Here is an 18,521-nt window from a genome sequence, read left to right on the forward strand (position 1 = left end):
ATTTTCTGACAAACAAATGAGTGGCATTTCCCCTTTTTGTGAATTGATAATGTATTACGAACCAAACATAACTTAAATTTTCAAATTTGGAAAAATAATCACTGCACAATTAACCTCCTCTGCTGTGGCTTTGGTTCAACAAATAGGAAGACTCTGATGCTTATACATAGTGAAACAAAAAAAGTAAATTCAAAAAGTGGAAATCAGTGACAAGTACAGCTTAACAGCTAGCACTCGCTTGCATACCTGTGCACACATCCTTATATATTCACATCTAGTGATAAGCATATATATTATGGTGAGTATGTATTATCATTGTATACATGCGTTATGTCCATCTGTGTATGTATAAGTGTATTTCCCTGGTATTTTTGTTTCAGATGTGGCACTGTGGATATATACTGGTCCCCTGCCTCTTCACTGTCACTCTGTTCAGTTGCAGTGCCACTGGCTTCCAAGTGTTACCAGAAAAATCAGAGGTAAGACCAAGAAATGTGGAGAGAAATCCGCACTTGGGGGGAATTGGGACCTCATTCAAAAGGAAAAAAGCAGAGGTAAGACCTGCCAAAGGAAATGGCAGGCAGTTTTTAATTTAAAAAATGCATCTCTAAAAAATATGTATATGTAAGGACCAAGTTATGATAAAACAGATGAAGGTTGAGGAGCAGGGCTTTCCTATGCCAAGTAGTCAAGCAGAAGCCATTCCTTTCAAAACTGTCAGCAGTGACAGAGGTGCAAAATAAAGAAATTTCCTTTCCTCATCTCATACAACACATGTTAAATGAGGGCCAATCACTGAAATAGAATATAAATCATCCTCTTTTGTGCTGTCTAAATAAAAATAAAGGTTCATAGTTGGGAAGTTTCTTCATTTGAATACTTTATCATCATCTTATTCGGCAGATCCCCAGACAATCAGATCATGCTTGAGGTGGTTTTTTGGTTTCCACAGCCTGTACAGTGCCGTTGTATGTTTATATTTCCCTGGTATATTTATATTTCAAAAAGTCACTGCAATAAGAGAATTGACCTTTGTAAACTTGGTGGATTTTAGTCATGATTTATTACATTATGTATGAGATTAGGGACTGAATGAGTGGATTCATGCTGAAACACAGTCTCTCATCCAGAAGTATCTGGGCCCTGTGGCTTTGAAGAAGTCTGGATCCTTGGTCTGGTCCAATGACGAGAAATCTTCCAGCACACAGAAAGACAAACTGCTGCTCCTCGATCAACTGGTGCATGTAGAAAAAAATGCCATTGAAATCAAGAGGAAGAGAAGCTTCCCTGGAGAGAAAATGCCACTGGATCGCCTGTCTATCAGCACAATGGATACAAAAAGCAAACGGAAATACCACACTGGAGAGGGAGGGAAGGGGTAAAGAGCAAGAGAAACATTTAATATACTTAATAATGAAAAGCATGAAGTAGGCTTTGAAACTGGGCACTTGATTCTTCTAATAGAATTATATCCATACTATCAAACAATGTTTCACAATTCATGCAACACATTTTAGTCAAAGATGGTCAATATTCTTTTCTCTCCATTTAATTTAGTAGTCAATGTATTAATATGTCTCAGTCACACAAGGCATTTTCAAATTGTAAATTACATCAGTGATTAGGCATGGCTAATACTTTCCAGTCTGTCAACAACCAATGAATTTTCGTTATGATTTCTACCTTTCCGTGGCATTGTGCTAACTAGGCTGTCTGTTTTTTAAGTCATACAAATGTTTGAGTTCTTTTATTGATTGCTTTTTTAAGACAGAGGTGTTGACAGACTTACCCATGAGATTTTCAAATTTATATACCAAGTGATGAAATTATTTTGTAGACATTTGAGTACATCATGTGAAAGATTATTTCACAGATCATTCAGAAGATTCAAAGGAAATGTTGTCTTGAAAAAAATATACAGGGTACATGTGTAGTGTAATTTTAAACACAGTTGTAGAATATTGTATTACTAGCAATTATATAATCTTTTATCTCTTTTTACAGGAAGGCAGTTGGCATTCCTAGAAGGCAAATTAGTGTTCCTATTGACCGGATTGGAATTGGCCGACTACCCAGCAAACGAGGCTAAACTCTGTTCATGCTCTGGTAGGCCTTGCTTCTCATCTGTGACCATCATGGTTTCCATAATCTAATTAGTAGGGTGACCAGGTAATCCATATCAGCTAGGACAGCATTTGAAAACTACCATTTCAATGGAAAGGACCTGGATTACACTTAAGCACTCAGTTTGTGCTGTGTGCCGTTTGGTGTCCTATAATCATGCATGTGTCACTAATGTTAATGTGAAATAACTGTTTTTCAATGAAGGAAACAAACCAGTAAAAGCATAAAGCACAAAAATAACTGAACTATTCGATCAAGCACAGGAGCCTGTCAGTTGTTTGTAAAACCTGAAGTAGCTCAAGGTGTCCTGACATGGATTATAAGTAGCCATGTTACTGTTCTGTTCCACAGGTGGTCCCTCACAAGTAGAAGACTGGGAAAGTGTCAGCATGCTCCATGATACCAGTTTACTTTTAAATGTAGCTCAAAAAACATATAGACCCTACTCACCCTGGTCTACTGGAGACTTTATAGTATCCAAAGAATTGTAGGGCAGGGTGGGAGAAAAGCCCAAACGGCAGACTGAACACCCAGGACTCTGCCCCAATGCTGTGTGTTCAGTCCGCTTAGCATCCCTTTATATACACAATGTCTTCACACTGACTTAGGGTCAACCTTGACATTAAAACTGATCATAAGGAAATATTTGTAGTGTTAATTGTTCATAATGTCATTAGAATACTTAGTTTACAAATATGTACACAAAATATGCATTCATTTGGTTTTCCATCCATTTTCCAAACCGCTTATCCTACTGGGTTGTGGGGGGTCCAGAGCCTATCCCAGAAGCAATGGGCACGAGGCGGGGAACAACCCAGGATGGGGGGCCAGTCCATCACAGAGCACACTCACACACCATTCACACCTACGGGCAATTTAGCAACTCCAATTAGCCTCAGCATGTTTTTGGACTGTGGGGGGAAACCGGAGTACCCAGAGAAAACCCCATGGCGACATGGGGAGAACATGCAAACTCCACACACATGTGACCCAGGCGGAGACTTGAACCCAGGTCCCAGAGGTGTAAGGCAACAATGCTAACCACTGCACCACCATGCCGCCCCCTCATTTAGTTTTAAATGGGCTTAAATTCATTTACTTTAAATATATCCATCCATCCATTTTCCAAACCGTTGATCCTTCTGGGTCGCGGGGAGTCTGGAGCCTATCCCGGAAGTTACAGGCACAAGGCAGGGAACAACCCAGGACGGGGGTCCAGTCCATCGCAGGGCACACTCACACACCGTTCACACCAACTGTGCGAGCAATAACTGAACTGACATACCAAGCTAAAATTATACAGCAGGATAAGATTAATAAAAACTTTGTCCCATTCCATTCAACTTCCCAAGAATATATGTTGTACAAGTTTGATAAAAAGTACCAAGTTAGTCAAGCTAATAAAGATATTCAATAAAAGATCAAAAACACACTCATTGCACATGGGTTAGCAGACAATAATATAATGAATGTCAAATTTGGAAATATGATTAAAAATATCTAATGTTCCAAACTATATTACGTGAGAGTCTACTTATGTATTAAAAAATTAAACATAATAAAAAGAAAACATATGTCATACATTGTGCTTCTGACTGGTAAGTACAAGTCTGTATTTCTGAATTAATTATCGCAAAAACAATAACATGACATTATTCAAACAATATGCACTAAAATATTGAGATCAGCACAGAGAATGTTTAGTTCTCTACTACAAAATTCTACAACATAGCTAACCGTAAATTATATTATGACGATATTTTACTGTTCTTGACATTACACTTTTGTGGAAATAAACAATGGGTTTAGGATACCACAATGTATGCTTTATACAAGACAAAGGTCTGAGGACATGGCTATAGCGCCGTTAATTAATAAAACATTTATGCTACATAAAATTCAGGGGGATTTATAGAATGAGCGTCATACTGGGGCACAAGCAGAATTAAGGGGGGAACAACCCTGTCTCTTTGCTTGCCAATCATAAGGACCAGAATATGTATATGGTAAACAGCCTGCTTAACATAAATTTTTATGTGCACATCTTACAGGAGAAAATGGACCCTGTGAAAGTTATTCTCTCATAGACTGGATCAATGAAAAATTGATTCCTTAAAATGTATTAAGCAAACTTTCTTAAAGAAAAATGACACTGTGTTTACTCTCTTTAGATCACTTATTTTCACAAGATCATTGACCATAACTGCATTAAAAATGTTTGTAACCAGTGCTAAATTTGTGACAGAGCTTGCTCAGCTGTGGGACCTTTGGCTCAGAGCAATCTGTGCTCTGGCACTTCAAACATTACACCCAATATAATTAAATTTAAGGTTAATTTGATTTAAACTTTGGAATGAATACAAATTGTACTAGAAATACATATTTATAACATTGGTTGTGAATGATTTCTTGACATACAGCCATCTAAATCAATAAGTTTTGCTTAAAGTAGCATGTTTTACTTTGATTTGAAAGGCAAAGGAACGCACCATGCAAGCACAGAAAAATCCACTTTTTGGCCACTAAGATATATGGGGTTAAGATAAGATAAGATAGCCTTTATTAGTCCCACAGGTGGGAAATTTGCAGTTTACAGCAGCAAAGTGGACATCCATCCATCCATTTTCCAAACCACTTATCCTATTGGGTCGCGGGGGTTCCGGAGCCTATCCCAGAAGCAATGAGCACGAGGCAGGGGACAACCCAGGATGGGGGGCCAGCCCATCGCAGGGCACAGTCACACACCATCCACTCACACATGCACACGTACGGGCAATTTAGGAACTTCAATTAGCCTGAGCATATTTTTGGACTGTGGGGGGGGGGGGGGGGGGGGACTGGAGAACCCAGAGGAAACCCCACGACGACATGGGGAGAACATGCAAACTCCACACACGTAATCCAGGCGGAGACTCAAACCTGGGTCCCAGAGGTGTGAGGCAACAGTGCAAACACTGCACCACCATGCCGCCCCGCAAAGTGGACAGTACAACAGAAATAAGCAGAATGCAGAAAGTCCTTAAGCAATAACAGTAGTATCAAACAACAGAAAATAAGAAATAAAAAGTAAAATAAAATACAATATATACAATACAATCAAGAACTGTACAATATACTGAAAATAAAGTATAAATGCAATGTAGGTTATGTTGATTGATAAATAAATATGTATATGTGTATATACACTATTAGCAGGAATAAAACAAGTATTATAACATTAAAACTGTAACTTCTGGACCATTAAATTCATCCAGTCGGGTAAGTGTTTCTTACGGTTTTACAGGTGTTGATAGAAAGAATTGCACTGTTACATGTTGAAGTAATAAATTGAACTAATAGTGCCTCTAATTTGTGTGTCAGGGGGCTCCGGCTCCTTGTATGATGGTTGCAGCTGGTCTCTGTGCCCTTTATGAACCATTTTTATCACTTATTAGTGGCACTCTTCTTTTACATTAATATATCCTACCTTTGAGGGGAGCAAGACCCCACATTGGCATCCCTTTTTCGGCACTTTTATGCCAGATTTGCACAAAAAATTTATAATGCACCAAAACATTCACAAAACAAACAGAACAAATAAAAAAGGAATACTGTTGTCAAATAACACTCTTTAAAACTATTTACAAAATATTTATATAGCTATGAGCTTTTTCCAATGTCTTTTTTAGTTCTTTTGTTGACTGTGCCACTTCTTGAAGCAGTTTCTACTTAGGACAAATATACCAGAGTAAACATAAAACAGTAAACCAAATAAATATATAATAATACTTTTTTTGTTGCTTTCAAGATGGTGGCACACACAGACACAGCAGCTCCTCTGTGTCCTGACAGTACTGTGTTTACACGTTTGTCTTTGTGTAAATTGTGGTGTTTATGTAAAAGTTTGTTGCGTGTGTTTACGGTGAGGTGCAAATACAGTCATCAGTTGCACTTTGACATTAGCAGTATGGCAAATTTCAACTTAGAACCCATTCAAGCCAGAGAGCTTTGGGGCTTAGGGTTACTTCACATGCCTACCAGACCACTGACCTCAACTGCTGCTCCCCATCCAGAGAGGGGGCATGGCAAACAGTGCAAGAATTAGCAGAAGAGGGGAAAACATGGAGATATACAGACTAGGTTAGCGACTAGCCTGAAGAGGCAGGCCATCCCATCCGTCCTACTTGCCAATGTGCTTTCCCTTTCCCTGGACAATAAAATGGACCATATATATCTTATAAGTTCTGCCTGTTGTAAAGTGAGAGAATGCTGACATAATAACAACTTCCAGGATGCCACCATTGAGCTATATCGGCTATTGTCCAACCGGGCAGACAGAGTCCTAGGTGTGGGAGGTAAGACTCGCCGCGAGGTGGCAGTGTCTGTATTTACATCAGCAATGCTTGGTGTCGTGATGCTGCGGTGGTCTGAAAACATTGTTTACCTCTGGCGGAGTTTATGAACATTAAGTGCTGACTGTTCTCTCTACCGAGGGATTTTACAACCATTTTGTTGGTTGTGGTTTGCATTCCCCCCAGCTCCAGTGACAAAAATAAGGCACTCAGTGAACTGTATCATACCATCTGTGAGCAACAGACAACCCATCCTGATGGATTTCTCATTATAGCCAGGGACTTCAGTTGTGCAGATTTGAAGTCAGCGCTTCTGAAAACACACCAGCATGTTTATTTTCCAACAAGAGGGAATACCACTCATGACCAGTTTTACACAACACACAAAGGAGGATACAGAGCTTTACCCCTCCCCCACATCTGCTTTTCTGTCTACACCACTGTTATGCTAATACCTGCATACAGACCAAGAACATAAGAACATAAGAACTATACAAACGAGAGGAGGCCATTCGGCCCATCAAGCTCGCTTGGGGAGAACTAAACTAATAGCTCAGAGTCGTTAAAATCTTCTTAAATCTAGCTCTGATTTAAAGGAACCCAAGGATTCAGCTTGCACTACATTATCAGGAAGGGTATTCCATACTCTGACTACACGCTGTGTAAAGAAGTGCTTCCTTAAATCCAGCTTGAAGTGTTCTCCCGCTAATTTCCACCTATGGCCACGAGTTCGTGTATTTAAACTAATGCTGAAGTAACTATTTGGTTGAACAGCATCCAAACCTGTTAGAATCTTATATACCTGGATCATGTCTCCCCTCAGTCTCCTTTGCTTGAGACTGAACAGATTTAGCTCAAGTAACCGTTCCTCGTATGACATTCCTCTAAGACCAGGAATCATTTCTGTGGCCCTACGCTGCACCTTTTCTAAGGCCACAATGTCCTTTTTAAGATATGGTGACCAAACCTGCACACAATATTCTAGGTGAGGTCTCACCAAGGAATTGTATAATCTTAGCATTACCTCCCTTGACTTAAACTCCACACACCTGGAGATATACCCCAACATCCTATTGGCCTTTTTTATTGCTTCCCCACACTGGCGAGAATGGGACATGGAAGCATCAACATACACACCAAGGTCTTTCTCATGATCAGCTACCTTTATTTCAGTGACACCCATGAAATACCTGTACTTTATATTTCTGCTCCCTAGATGGAGTACCTTACATTTATCGATGTTAAATTTCATCTGCCAGGTATCGGCCCAGTCACTAATTAAATCAAGATCCCGCTGTAGCTGCTGAGCCACTAATTCAGTATCTGCTACACCACCCACCTTGGTGTCATCTGCAAATTTCACCAGTTTACTGTATATATTGGTATCCATATCATTTATGTAAATTAGGAACAATAGTGGTCCTAAAATCTAACCCTGCGGTACCCCACTATGAACGCAAGCCCACTTTGACATTGTGCCTCTTATAACTACTCGCTGTTTCCTATCTGTTAACCAGTTATCAATCCAGGTCGCTACGGTACCTAAAATACCAGTCGCTTTGAGTTTAAGTAGGAGCCTCTTGTGGGGGACAACATCAAAAGCCTTTTGGAAATCTAAGTAGATGACATCATAGGCCTTCTTATCATCAACTTCCTGAGTAGCTTCCTCAAAAAACTCCAACAGATTTGTTAAACAGGATCTACCTCTCCTAAATCCATGCTGGCTATCCCGCAAAATGTTATTAGAGTCCAGGTAATCTACCATTTTCTCTTTGATTATAGCCTCCATAACTTTACCAGTTATACAAATTAGACTGATTGGCCTATAGTTAGACAAATTACTTCTATCCCCTTTTTTAAAAATAGGCGTTATGAAGGCGTGCTTCCAATCAGAAGGTACCACACCTTCAGATAAGGATTTTTGAAACAGTAAAGTTAAGGGTCGGCAAATAATATCCCTCATCTCTTTTAACACTATAGGTAAGATGCCATCAGGGCCCTGTGATTTATTTATTTTGAGCTCAGCTAGGCTTTGCAAAACATCTGCTTCAGTTATATATATATTAGCTATAGACAATGCTGGATAGGTAATAACTGGTAAATTACTAAGGTCCTCAACAGTGAATACCCGTGCAAAACTATCATTGAACTCATTTACTATATCAATGTCGTTTACTATTATAAGACCCTTACTATCCTGCAGATTAGTAATTTCAGGTTTTAGAGCTCTTTTAGAGTTAAAATACTGGAAGAAACTTTTAACGTCATCCTTAGCTTCCAATGCAACCATCCTTTCGACATTTCTTTTAGCTCGTCTAATATCATTTTTTAACTCAGTCTGTAGACTTAGATATTCCTGCTTAATTCTGTCATCGTCAGTTATTTTCCATTGCTGGAACAAAGCCCTTTTCCTCCTTACTTTATGCTTTATTTCCCTAGTAAACCACCTAGGTTGCAATTTCCTAGATTTATTCTTGCTGGAAACAGGTATGAAGTCCTCTTGCACTTGCAATAATGTGCTTTTAAAAAATTCCCAGGCCTCTTCAACAGTTTTGTTATTTAACTCCATCCAGTTCACAGTTTCTAGTTTTAGTCTCATACACTTAAAGTCAGCCTTCCTAACATTATATATTTTTGATTTGGACTTAGCTCTTCGAACACTAAACTTAACCTCAAATTTGACCATGTTATGATCGCTACTGTCAAGTGGTTCTAAAACGTCTAATTTACCAATCCTGTCCTGGTTATTAGAGAGAACAAGATCAAGAATGGCATCTCCCCTGGTAGGGGTGTTAACAAACTGAGTAAAAAAACAATCCTGTACTAATTCCACCATCTCCAGTTCATTTTCTGAAGAGCCAGTGACAATGTCCCACTGCATTCCTGGTAGATTAAAATCACCCATAACTACCACATCATTTTTATTGCTCATAGTCCTAATATCACTGTATAACAATCTGCTTTCCTCAGCAGCTATATTAGGTGTTCTGTTCAAGGGTGTAAGCAATCAAAGCAGTTCAGAAGCAGGTACAGATGTGGCCAGAAGGCACCTATTCAACACTTCAGGACTGCTTTGACACTACAGGCTGGAACATATTCAAACAGGTAGCCATTCACAACCATCACACCAACCTCCTGGAATATACAGAGACTGCTGCAGCCTACATCATCAAATGCATTGATATTGTGATCTACAGCAGGACCATCACCACATGGCCTAATCAGAAGCCACGGCTGACAGGGAAGGTTCACAGTCTGCTGAGGGCTGGGAACTGCTTTCAGAACCGGTGACGGTACTGGCCTGAGTACAGTCAGGGCCAACCTGTTCTCCTACGGCATCAAAAAAGCCAAAAACCAGTATGCGAAAAAGATAATACACCATATCAGAGACAGCAAAGACTCAAGGAGCCTACGACAGGGGATTGAAGCCGTTACAAGTAACAAATCCCAACCACAGACCTGTGACAGTCAGAATATTTACATGCACGTTAAGAAAATCAAATTATTGTATTAGTCCGACTCACACCTGACTTTTAAAGTACATGTAAACATATTAATCTGACTGAAATCTTACAAAATTTCAATTGCAATTGAAATGTACAGCAGTGTAAAGCTGTCCAATTCACTGCTCAATTAAAGGGTGTTTTCCCACTACACCAGGTACCATACTTTTGGTACTTCAATAAGATACCAAAAGTATGGTACTTCAAGGTGTTGCTTTTCCACTGGCATAAAATACTGGTACCGGCACTGAATGACATTACAATGTGAGGCAGGGTATTTTGTACTGAATTTTAAAAATGGTTATAGTATGACTGGACGATGTCTGACAATAATACTAATATTAATATTATACAAATCCAATTGTTACATCAATAGTCAGTTAAATTAAGATCAGACTTTTTATTGCCTTCAATTTGATATGGTGCAGTGGTTAGCACTGTTGCCTCACACCTCTGGGCCCTGGGTTCGAGTCTCCGCCTGGGTCAAATGTGGGTGCATGTTTCCTCCGGGTACTCCGGTTTCCCCCCACAATCCAAAAACATGCTGAGGCTGATTGGAGTTGCTAAATTGCCCGTAGGTGTGCATGTGTGAGTGACTGGTGTGTGAGTGTGCCCTGCGATGGGCTGGCCTCCCATCCGGGGTTATTCCCTGCCTCGTGCCCATTGCTTCCGGGATAGACTCCGGACCCCTGTGACCCAGCAGGATGAGCAGTTTGGAAAATGTATGGATGGATGAATTTGATATGGATATCATACTGCAGGGAGTTTAAGTCTTGCTAACACATTTTTACTCTGTCATAGGAACAAAAAACTTAGCAAGTTTTACAATTTTAATGATTATTCCTTTTCATGATTATCTAGGACACGTTTAAAAATCTGTTTAAATTTTAAAGCTTTTGCATGAGTACTGCATGCATTTTTCGAAAAAATCATAATAATTTTCATCCTTGCTATTTAAATCACTCCTGGATAAGTTTGTGAGAAATTTTATTTTTTGTTTCACAAATACCCCAATATTTATTACAACAAAATCTTCCTGCAATATCTGAACAATTTCCAGTTTCATGCTGTGATAGTATATAATACAAAATACTTTATTCTTTATTATGCTATCCTAATATTGTTGTATCTGTTCTTTGGACCAGATCAGAATTAAAGCTTGTGTCACTTCATTTGTCCACTTATGTCCAAATGTATGTAGCTTGTGTCACTTAACTATATTGCCACCCCATTGGCACTGGAGTCAAAACATACTTCAGTCAATAAATCGATTCCCTTCCTGTGCATATATACTGGACAAAGACAGTAGTCCGATTAAATGGCATAGTCGAATTATAACCCTAGCTCAACTTACAGTAAATGTGCTTGTAAATGTACTGACTAACATCTAATTGTTGAACAATCGTAACAACTTCTTTGCATGCTTTGAAGCATAAAACACCACACCTCCAAATACCTCGCCCCCGCCCACCGCCACTTAATGACCAGGTTATGTGCCTGTCTTCAGCCAGTGTGAAGAGTGCCCTCTTCAGGATTAACACCGGTAAGGCTGCTGGTCCAGACAACATACCTGGTTGTGTGCTGAAAGACTGCACAGAGGAGCTCAAAGATGTCCTCACAGACATTTTTAACACCTCCCTGAGTTAGGCTATCATCCCCACATGCTTTAAAACAACCACCATCATACCCATACTGAAGGTTGAATCTCCATCCTGCTTCAAAGTCTACTGTCCTGTCACACTGACCCCCAGTTATCATGAAGTACTTGGAAAGGCTAGTCATGCAGCACATTAAATCCATTCTTCTTCCCACCCTGGATCCCTTTCAATTTGCATATCGGGCCAACAGATCAACAGATTATGCAATTTCCTTTTCTCTCCATTCTACCCTCACCCACCTGGACACTAAACACTCCGATGTGAGAATTCTGTTCATAGACTTTAGGTCACCTGCGATGGGCTGGCCCCCCATCCTGGGTTGTTCCCTGTCTCGTGCCCATTGCTTCCGGGATAGGCTCCGGATCCCCCGCAACCCAGTAGGATAAGCGGTTTGGAAAATGGATGGATAGATGGAATTTCAGCATTCAGCACCATCATTCCTCAACAGCTGATACAGAAACTGGACCAGCTGGGTCTGAATACCTCTCACTGTGCTGCAGACAACACAGCTGTGGTGGGTCTCGTCAATAACAATGACGAGACTAACTAGAGGAATGAGGTGAACCAACTGGTGAACCATGTGGTGCTGCAACAATAATTTCCTAATAAATGTGGACAAAGCAAACTAGACACATCGATTTCAAGAGATCACATACCCAACACCCCCCACTGACCATCAGTTGTACTCCTGTGGAGAGGGTTAACAGCACCAAATTTTTGGGGGTTTGCATTAGAGAGGACTTCTTGTTAAAAAGTGAAATCACTAATAATGGGAGACAACTGAACACTATTGCTAGTCAGACGAGGCACTTTTATAACCCTATTATGCAACAGATTACAGCAGCAATTAAATGATATAATCGACATCCATACCACCAACAGAATTATCTTTTACTCAACTACCAATAGTAATGAGTGTTTTTGACTATATACTTACTCGTAGAAGAGACAAACCCAGAAAAGCTAGTATGCTGATGCTAAGCTACTGAGTGATCTTCCGCTTTAGCTATGATTATCTGAAGATAAATATCATTGTAGAAAGTACTACTTCTTTGCCTGCAAGTTTTCTTTTACATATACTGCAACACCACCTTCCCTTCTTGCCTATCCGGTTTCCACAGAACAATGTATAACCATCCATATTATATTCCTCTCCATCATTGTCACTCACCCATGTTTCAGTTATTCCTATAATGTCTGCTGAAATTAAAGCTTCTAACTCATGAATTTTGTTTCTAATACTCCTAGCATTTAAATACAGACCGCAAAGGGTAGGTCTTTTACATCCATCCATCCATCCATCCATCCATTTTCCAACCTGCTCATCCTACTTGGTCATGGGGGTCTGGAGCCTATCCCGGAAGCAATGGGCACGAGGCAGGGAACAACCCAGGATGGGGGGGCAGCCCATCGCAGGGCACACTCACACACCATTCATGCACACATGCACTCTTACAGGTACGGGCAATTTAGCAAGTACAATTAGCCTCAGCATGTCTTTGGACTGTGGGGGGAAACCGGAGTACCCGGAGGAAACCCTACAACGACATGGGGAGAACATGCAAACTCCACACACATGTGACCCAGGCGGAGACTCGAACTCGGGTCCCAGAGGTGTGAGGCAACAGTGCTAAGCACTGCACCACCATGCCGCCCCCCATTAAAATACCACTTCTACAAATCATCCAATTAAACTCCCTATACAATGAATAAATTTACTTATAATTGGGGCATGTCGGAATTCATAACTTAATCCATTTTTCCTTTTTCCCATTAATGCAGCTGTATGTGACTTACCTCCAGCAAGTGATCTTCACTTCTGCTGGAGGGCAAACCGCACCAACACTTAAGAGGAGGACAACTCCGGGAACTAAGTGGCAGTTACATCGGTATAAGTGCAGGTGCTTCTTATAAATTTAGTCCTATTTACAGCAAAATAAAATAATTACAAAGAAAACAAAACTAATCATTTTGGTGAGTTCACAATGAATGTTCTCAATCCATAACATCTGGTCCAGCCCACGTCCATGGGTTGACCTCACCTGGGGGAGCACCTGGTCATTAGGGGGTGGGGTGGTCTTCCTCTTTGCCATGACATTCTGTGCTTCAAACCATGTGTAGAAGTGGTTCAGCACATCTGGAAGGGAGGCCTCACCATCATAGGCAGGTGCAGTTGGTGATGGCTCGGATGCCCTACAACATGCGACATACATCCCCAGCGTCTTGGCAGTGGCCATGGATTTTCTGAGCATGTGCATGCTTTGCCATGCTGATGGCCTGAGACAGGTTAGTCCTTGCTGTTTTCAGGGTAGGCTTATCAGTTGGACATGGAGGCTTGACCTGAAGGGAGTGTCTTGGGTTCTCAGTAGCAAATGCACCTCTGCATGCATCTGTGGTTTCCAGTTGGGGGGTGTGATGCTGGTCTTGGAGACAGTCATGTCATCGATGTGCTTGCTGATGTAGACAGTCACTGACGCCATGTTCAGAGCCGCCGTAGGGGCAACATACCTAAACATGTCCCAGTCTGTGTGCTCAAAACAGTGCTGAAGTGCAGAGGTTTACTCCTGGGGGGTAGGTTTTTGTCTGCTTCAGAATGGACTTGGCATGTTTTACCATGTCTGTATGCTGGGATCAGCATAAAAGAGATGTGAGTAGTCGAGATGGGGAGGGGTTCAACACAATATGCAGTGATGTTTGTGCAAACACAGTCCAGCACATTCCCGCATGTACTGGCCTCACTCCACTGGCTTCCGGTTAAGTCTCATATCAACAACAAAATGCTATTGCCCTGTGAGGCACTGAATCGTCTAGCACCAGACAGTTTACTGGTTCCGTATAACCCCCCCTCCTTTGCTTCTCTTTCAATGGGCATGCTACCTGACAGTGCCTAGAATGGAACAATAGCTGTTTGGATACATAGCATTCTGTTACAGGGCTCCAAAGTTATGGAACAGTCAATCAGCAAACGTCCAATTCGAACTCACTCCCAATATTTAAGTCAAGTCTAAAAGTTCACTTGTTTATTCTAGCATATGGTGAGAAAGCTAATAGCTAGTTCACACCCCCAGTTAGGATTATAGTCTGAGGCACAAAGTTGGTTGGGGATCAATATTATTGATTTTGAACTAACTGAGTGTCCAGTGCTGTGACTCTGGCTTCACATGTCTCATGTGTTGTTGGAGTGCTGGTGCTCAGGGATTCCTCATGCCCGTGTTCCCTGTCACATCTCCTGCCTAATTAAGCTGCCATAGTTTATTAGGTCTGCCAGAGACTCCTTATCACAATGCAAAATACTCTATATAATTTCAAGTAATTGATCATACAGTTATATTACCACACTGCTCAATTCTCTGTCTTGGAGCAGTTCCTTGCCTGCCTGCCCGCCCTCCCAGCCTGACTGCAAATCTGCTGTCCTCACCAACTTGCTGCTCGATGATAACACCACTCCATCCTGTTGAAGGAAGTAGCTTCATCATATGCCTATCCAGACATCAGCCAGACCATTTGCATTAATACCTGCACTATACAAAATTTAACTTTATAAACCAGGACTTTGCTAATTTGGGCTTCCTTTGCCAGCTCTAGGAGATTGGGCTTCCCCTTTGAATCTGGTTCCTCACAATGTTTCTGCCTACTTTCTTGCCGCTGTCATCTCTGGCTTGCTCTCTGTAGGCTCTGGGCAGGGATTATGTAAAGCCCTTTGAGACAATGTAATATTATGAAAATGTGCTATATAAATACATTTTAATTGTACTGAATTGAAGAGGGTAAGGATTATTACAGTATTTAGCACATCATAACCTTAATGACCTCACCAGAAGGTTTAGGATCTGTACAGTATTAAACACAACCAAACCTTAATAGGTTTGACAGTACGCATTCACATTCTTCGCACATGTAAAAAATAAATGATTTACTGTGATATTAACATAACCCGCTACTATATAAATAGTTGGATGATTGATGAATGGATTTGTGTTTCAGGAATGTGACCCAAGAGCTCAAGAGAATTAGCCGCAATACATCCTTTCTCCACATGATGGAAGCAGAAGAAAATATTTTTTATGCTTCTGTGAAACAGTACTTAAAACTACATAATGGGCTCAATTCTTATTTGCTTTTACTCTAAATCATTTCAATAAATCTTAAATTACATTTTAAGATGCTTCAAATAATTTAGATATATGTTTTTTGTAACTTTTCAAGCTCAAAATTTGCCAACATACAAAGTTGTATTTAAGTTATTTTAGATGTTATATTTGAAATAGTCTTTTATTCTTGGTGCTAACAGTTTATATTAATCATAATTATCACAACAATAAATTATGAGTGATGTGGTAAAGATAAACATTGACACAAAGTAATATTATAATTAACACATTCTATAATTAACTTTTTCAAGAGAGCATGGTACCAGTCATAGCTGTGTGAAACTGAGTGGTAAGTCATCGTCCTTCAGAAACTGTCACCCTACAGGATTGACTGGCCCTGTCAAAGCACAAATTCACTTGTCATGACATTTGTCCAAACTTATCAGTGATGAATCATATGAAAAATAAAACACAAAGATTTTTTTTTAAATGTCATTGCCATGTACTGTAGTTGTCCCTAATAAGCAAAGCTCAGAAAAAGTATTTTAGGGCAAAGATCCACCTAAATATTTCTGTTTTAAAGGATCCACTTTGCAAATTATACCTCAGAGATAGTAAACTCTATACACTTTACACACACATAAGCAGATGGTTGTATGGACCCACACAGAGACACCTGCATATTTACAGGAATGGAGATGTATTTATGTATATTTATTTGATTTTCAGTCAGTAAGATCATTAAATCATAAATGTTTGTAATTCCAGTAACTTATTTTGAATTCTAACAAAAGGGCAATGTAGATTTTATGCGTGCTGCTCTGGCTGTTTCTCTCTCTATCTCCTTTCTATGTCTCTACAATATCACCCCTCCAGGCTTGGCATTTCTCCAGAGCTCCCCCCTTTAATTGTGTTAATGTCCACATCACCCCGCTTTATATGGTCCAGCTTTTTTCATCCTCATGCTTGGATTTCGGCTGGTTGAGTTTGAGTTTCTTGTGTTTTATTGGCTGGGCTTGAGTTGCCTTTATGTTGGATAGTGTGAGTTGAGACTGGTTTGAGGAATATTGGGTTCAACGCCAGGGCCCCCTGCAGGCCACTTTTGAGCAGGGATTACGCCCTCTTATTGGTAGAACAGCTCCTCATCCGAGTCCAACGGCTGGCACAACTCCATCCTCTGGCTGTCACCAATGGACATGAGCCGGCAGGGCTTTTATTCACATACCCTTCTAGATAATATGGCCCAACAAAAACATAAATACTCTTAATACCTCATTTATTGTGTTCATTTGTGATATTTGTCTAATATAAAATGTATTCTGTAATTTATAATGTATTTAATCCATCCATAAACAGTGGTCTACCCTCAGTCTGCATATGAGCAAGGTACCCCCTTAAACCTCTAGCCCTACAATCCCTCCCCAGCAGAGGCCTATTTAAGGTTAGTTTGCAAAATGAGAAAGGAACTTTCATACATGCCGCGGATACTGTTTTAACTCAAGCTATTAACAAGTGGTTCTTCAGAAAACAAACCAAAACACATTCATTTTCCAAACAAGAAAGAAATCTGTTATCCATTCTAAAATAAAATTCTGTTTGTGACCAACAATTCATATAGAATTAACTGAGCCATAGCTCCCTTTTAGTTTGTAAGGTTTAGGGTCACTCTCAGATATGCTGTGATCAGCAGTTCAAGATGACTAAGACTGCTGGCAGAGTACATTCTCATCATGATGCTGTCTTAATTGAATAGATCAGAAAATACTATATGACTGGATTATGATGTTCGTGAGGTTTAAATAAAATTTCGTCTTAGATTGTCAATGTTTTGATTTCACCAAAAATCTTAAAGATATTTATGTATCGGAATGCAAACCATATATCCACCGCACTCACAGAGCTGCATAATAAAACACTTTGACCTTTTTTGACATATTTAAAATGCTAATTGACTTATCCTGCTCCGGGTTGTAGTGGAGCCTGGTGATTATCTCAGGCAGTACAAGGCACGGGGCATAGGAACACCCAAGCCATCATACTGTGCACACGCACACAAACATATTTGTATTCAATTTTACTTTGTGGGGACCATCCATTTATTTCTATGGGCAAAACGCTAATCCCAGCAAGGACAACCTAAACCCCCACGCAAACTTATAACCATAAGTAACCAAACAAAATACAAGGCTTTTGGCATTATTAATTTCTCGATTGCATACAGAGATTTTTAAAATTGACTTTCTCCTTGTGGGAACTAAAAAATTGTCCCGAAAAAATAACAGGCTTTTATCACATTGTGGAGACATTTGGTACCATCAGCATAGTATTTACATGACCACACACACAGGTTTGTAATTGTATCTTTGTGGAGAATCTCCATTTATTTCTATGGAGAAAACTCTAATCCAAACATGACAACCTTACCCCCAGCCCAAACCTTAAGCAAAAGTAACCAAACAAAATGCATTTTTAGTTTTTTGATTGCATTCACATATTTGTGAGGACCTAAAAAAATGGTACCCACAACATCAAAATAACAGGTTGTTATTACACACACACACACAACTTGCAATATTTTGATTCAAAATACTTTTAAAAAAGACTTTGCATTTAGTGTGTATACACTGAGAGACCACTGCATTAGGTACACCAGCCAAGCAAAGGGTAGAAACCTGCTTAGCCTACAGAATGTAAGTGACAAGTGCTGTGGCAACTAAGTAGAACTGAACATTAAGTACTTAGTCATTTTAATAATAATAAAAAAACTGCCCACAGATTTAAAAACTGCCATGCATCATAACCCACAATTTATAC

At 40.0% G+C, this 18,521-nt stretch overlaps 1 protein-coding gene across 1 annotated transcript; it reads left to right on the plus strand.

Annotated features, from left to right (window-relative positions):
• Positions 1-380: 380 nt before the first annotated feature.
• On the plus strand, positions 381-3,705 carry ostn (osteocrin). Its single transcript, XM_048980127.1, has 4 exons — positions 381-554; positions 1,131-1,378; positions 2,005-2,106; positions 2,476-3,705. The coding sequence occupies exons 1-3, from the start codon at positions 381-383 to the stop codon at positions 2,087-2,089; spliced, it is 507 nt and encodes a 168-aa protein (XP_048836084.1). The 3' UTR covers positions 2,090-2,106; positions 2,476-3,705.
• Positions 3,706-18,521: the final 14,816 nt, after the last annotated feature.

The sequence above is a fragment of the Brienomyrus brachyistius genome, chromosome 17, assembly GCF_023856365.1.
Source record: "Brienomyrus brachyistius isolate T26 chromosome 17, BBRACH_0.4, whole genome shotgun sequence".
In the NCBI taxonomy this organism is placed as follows: domain Eukaryota; kingdom Metazoa; phylum Chordata; class Actinopteri; order Osteoglossiformes; family Mormyridae; genus Brienomyrus; species Brienomyrus brachyistius.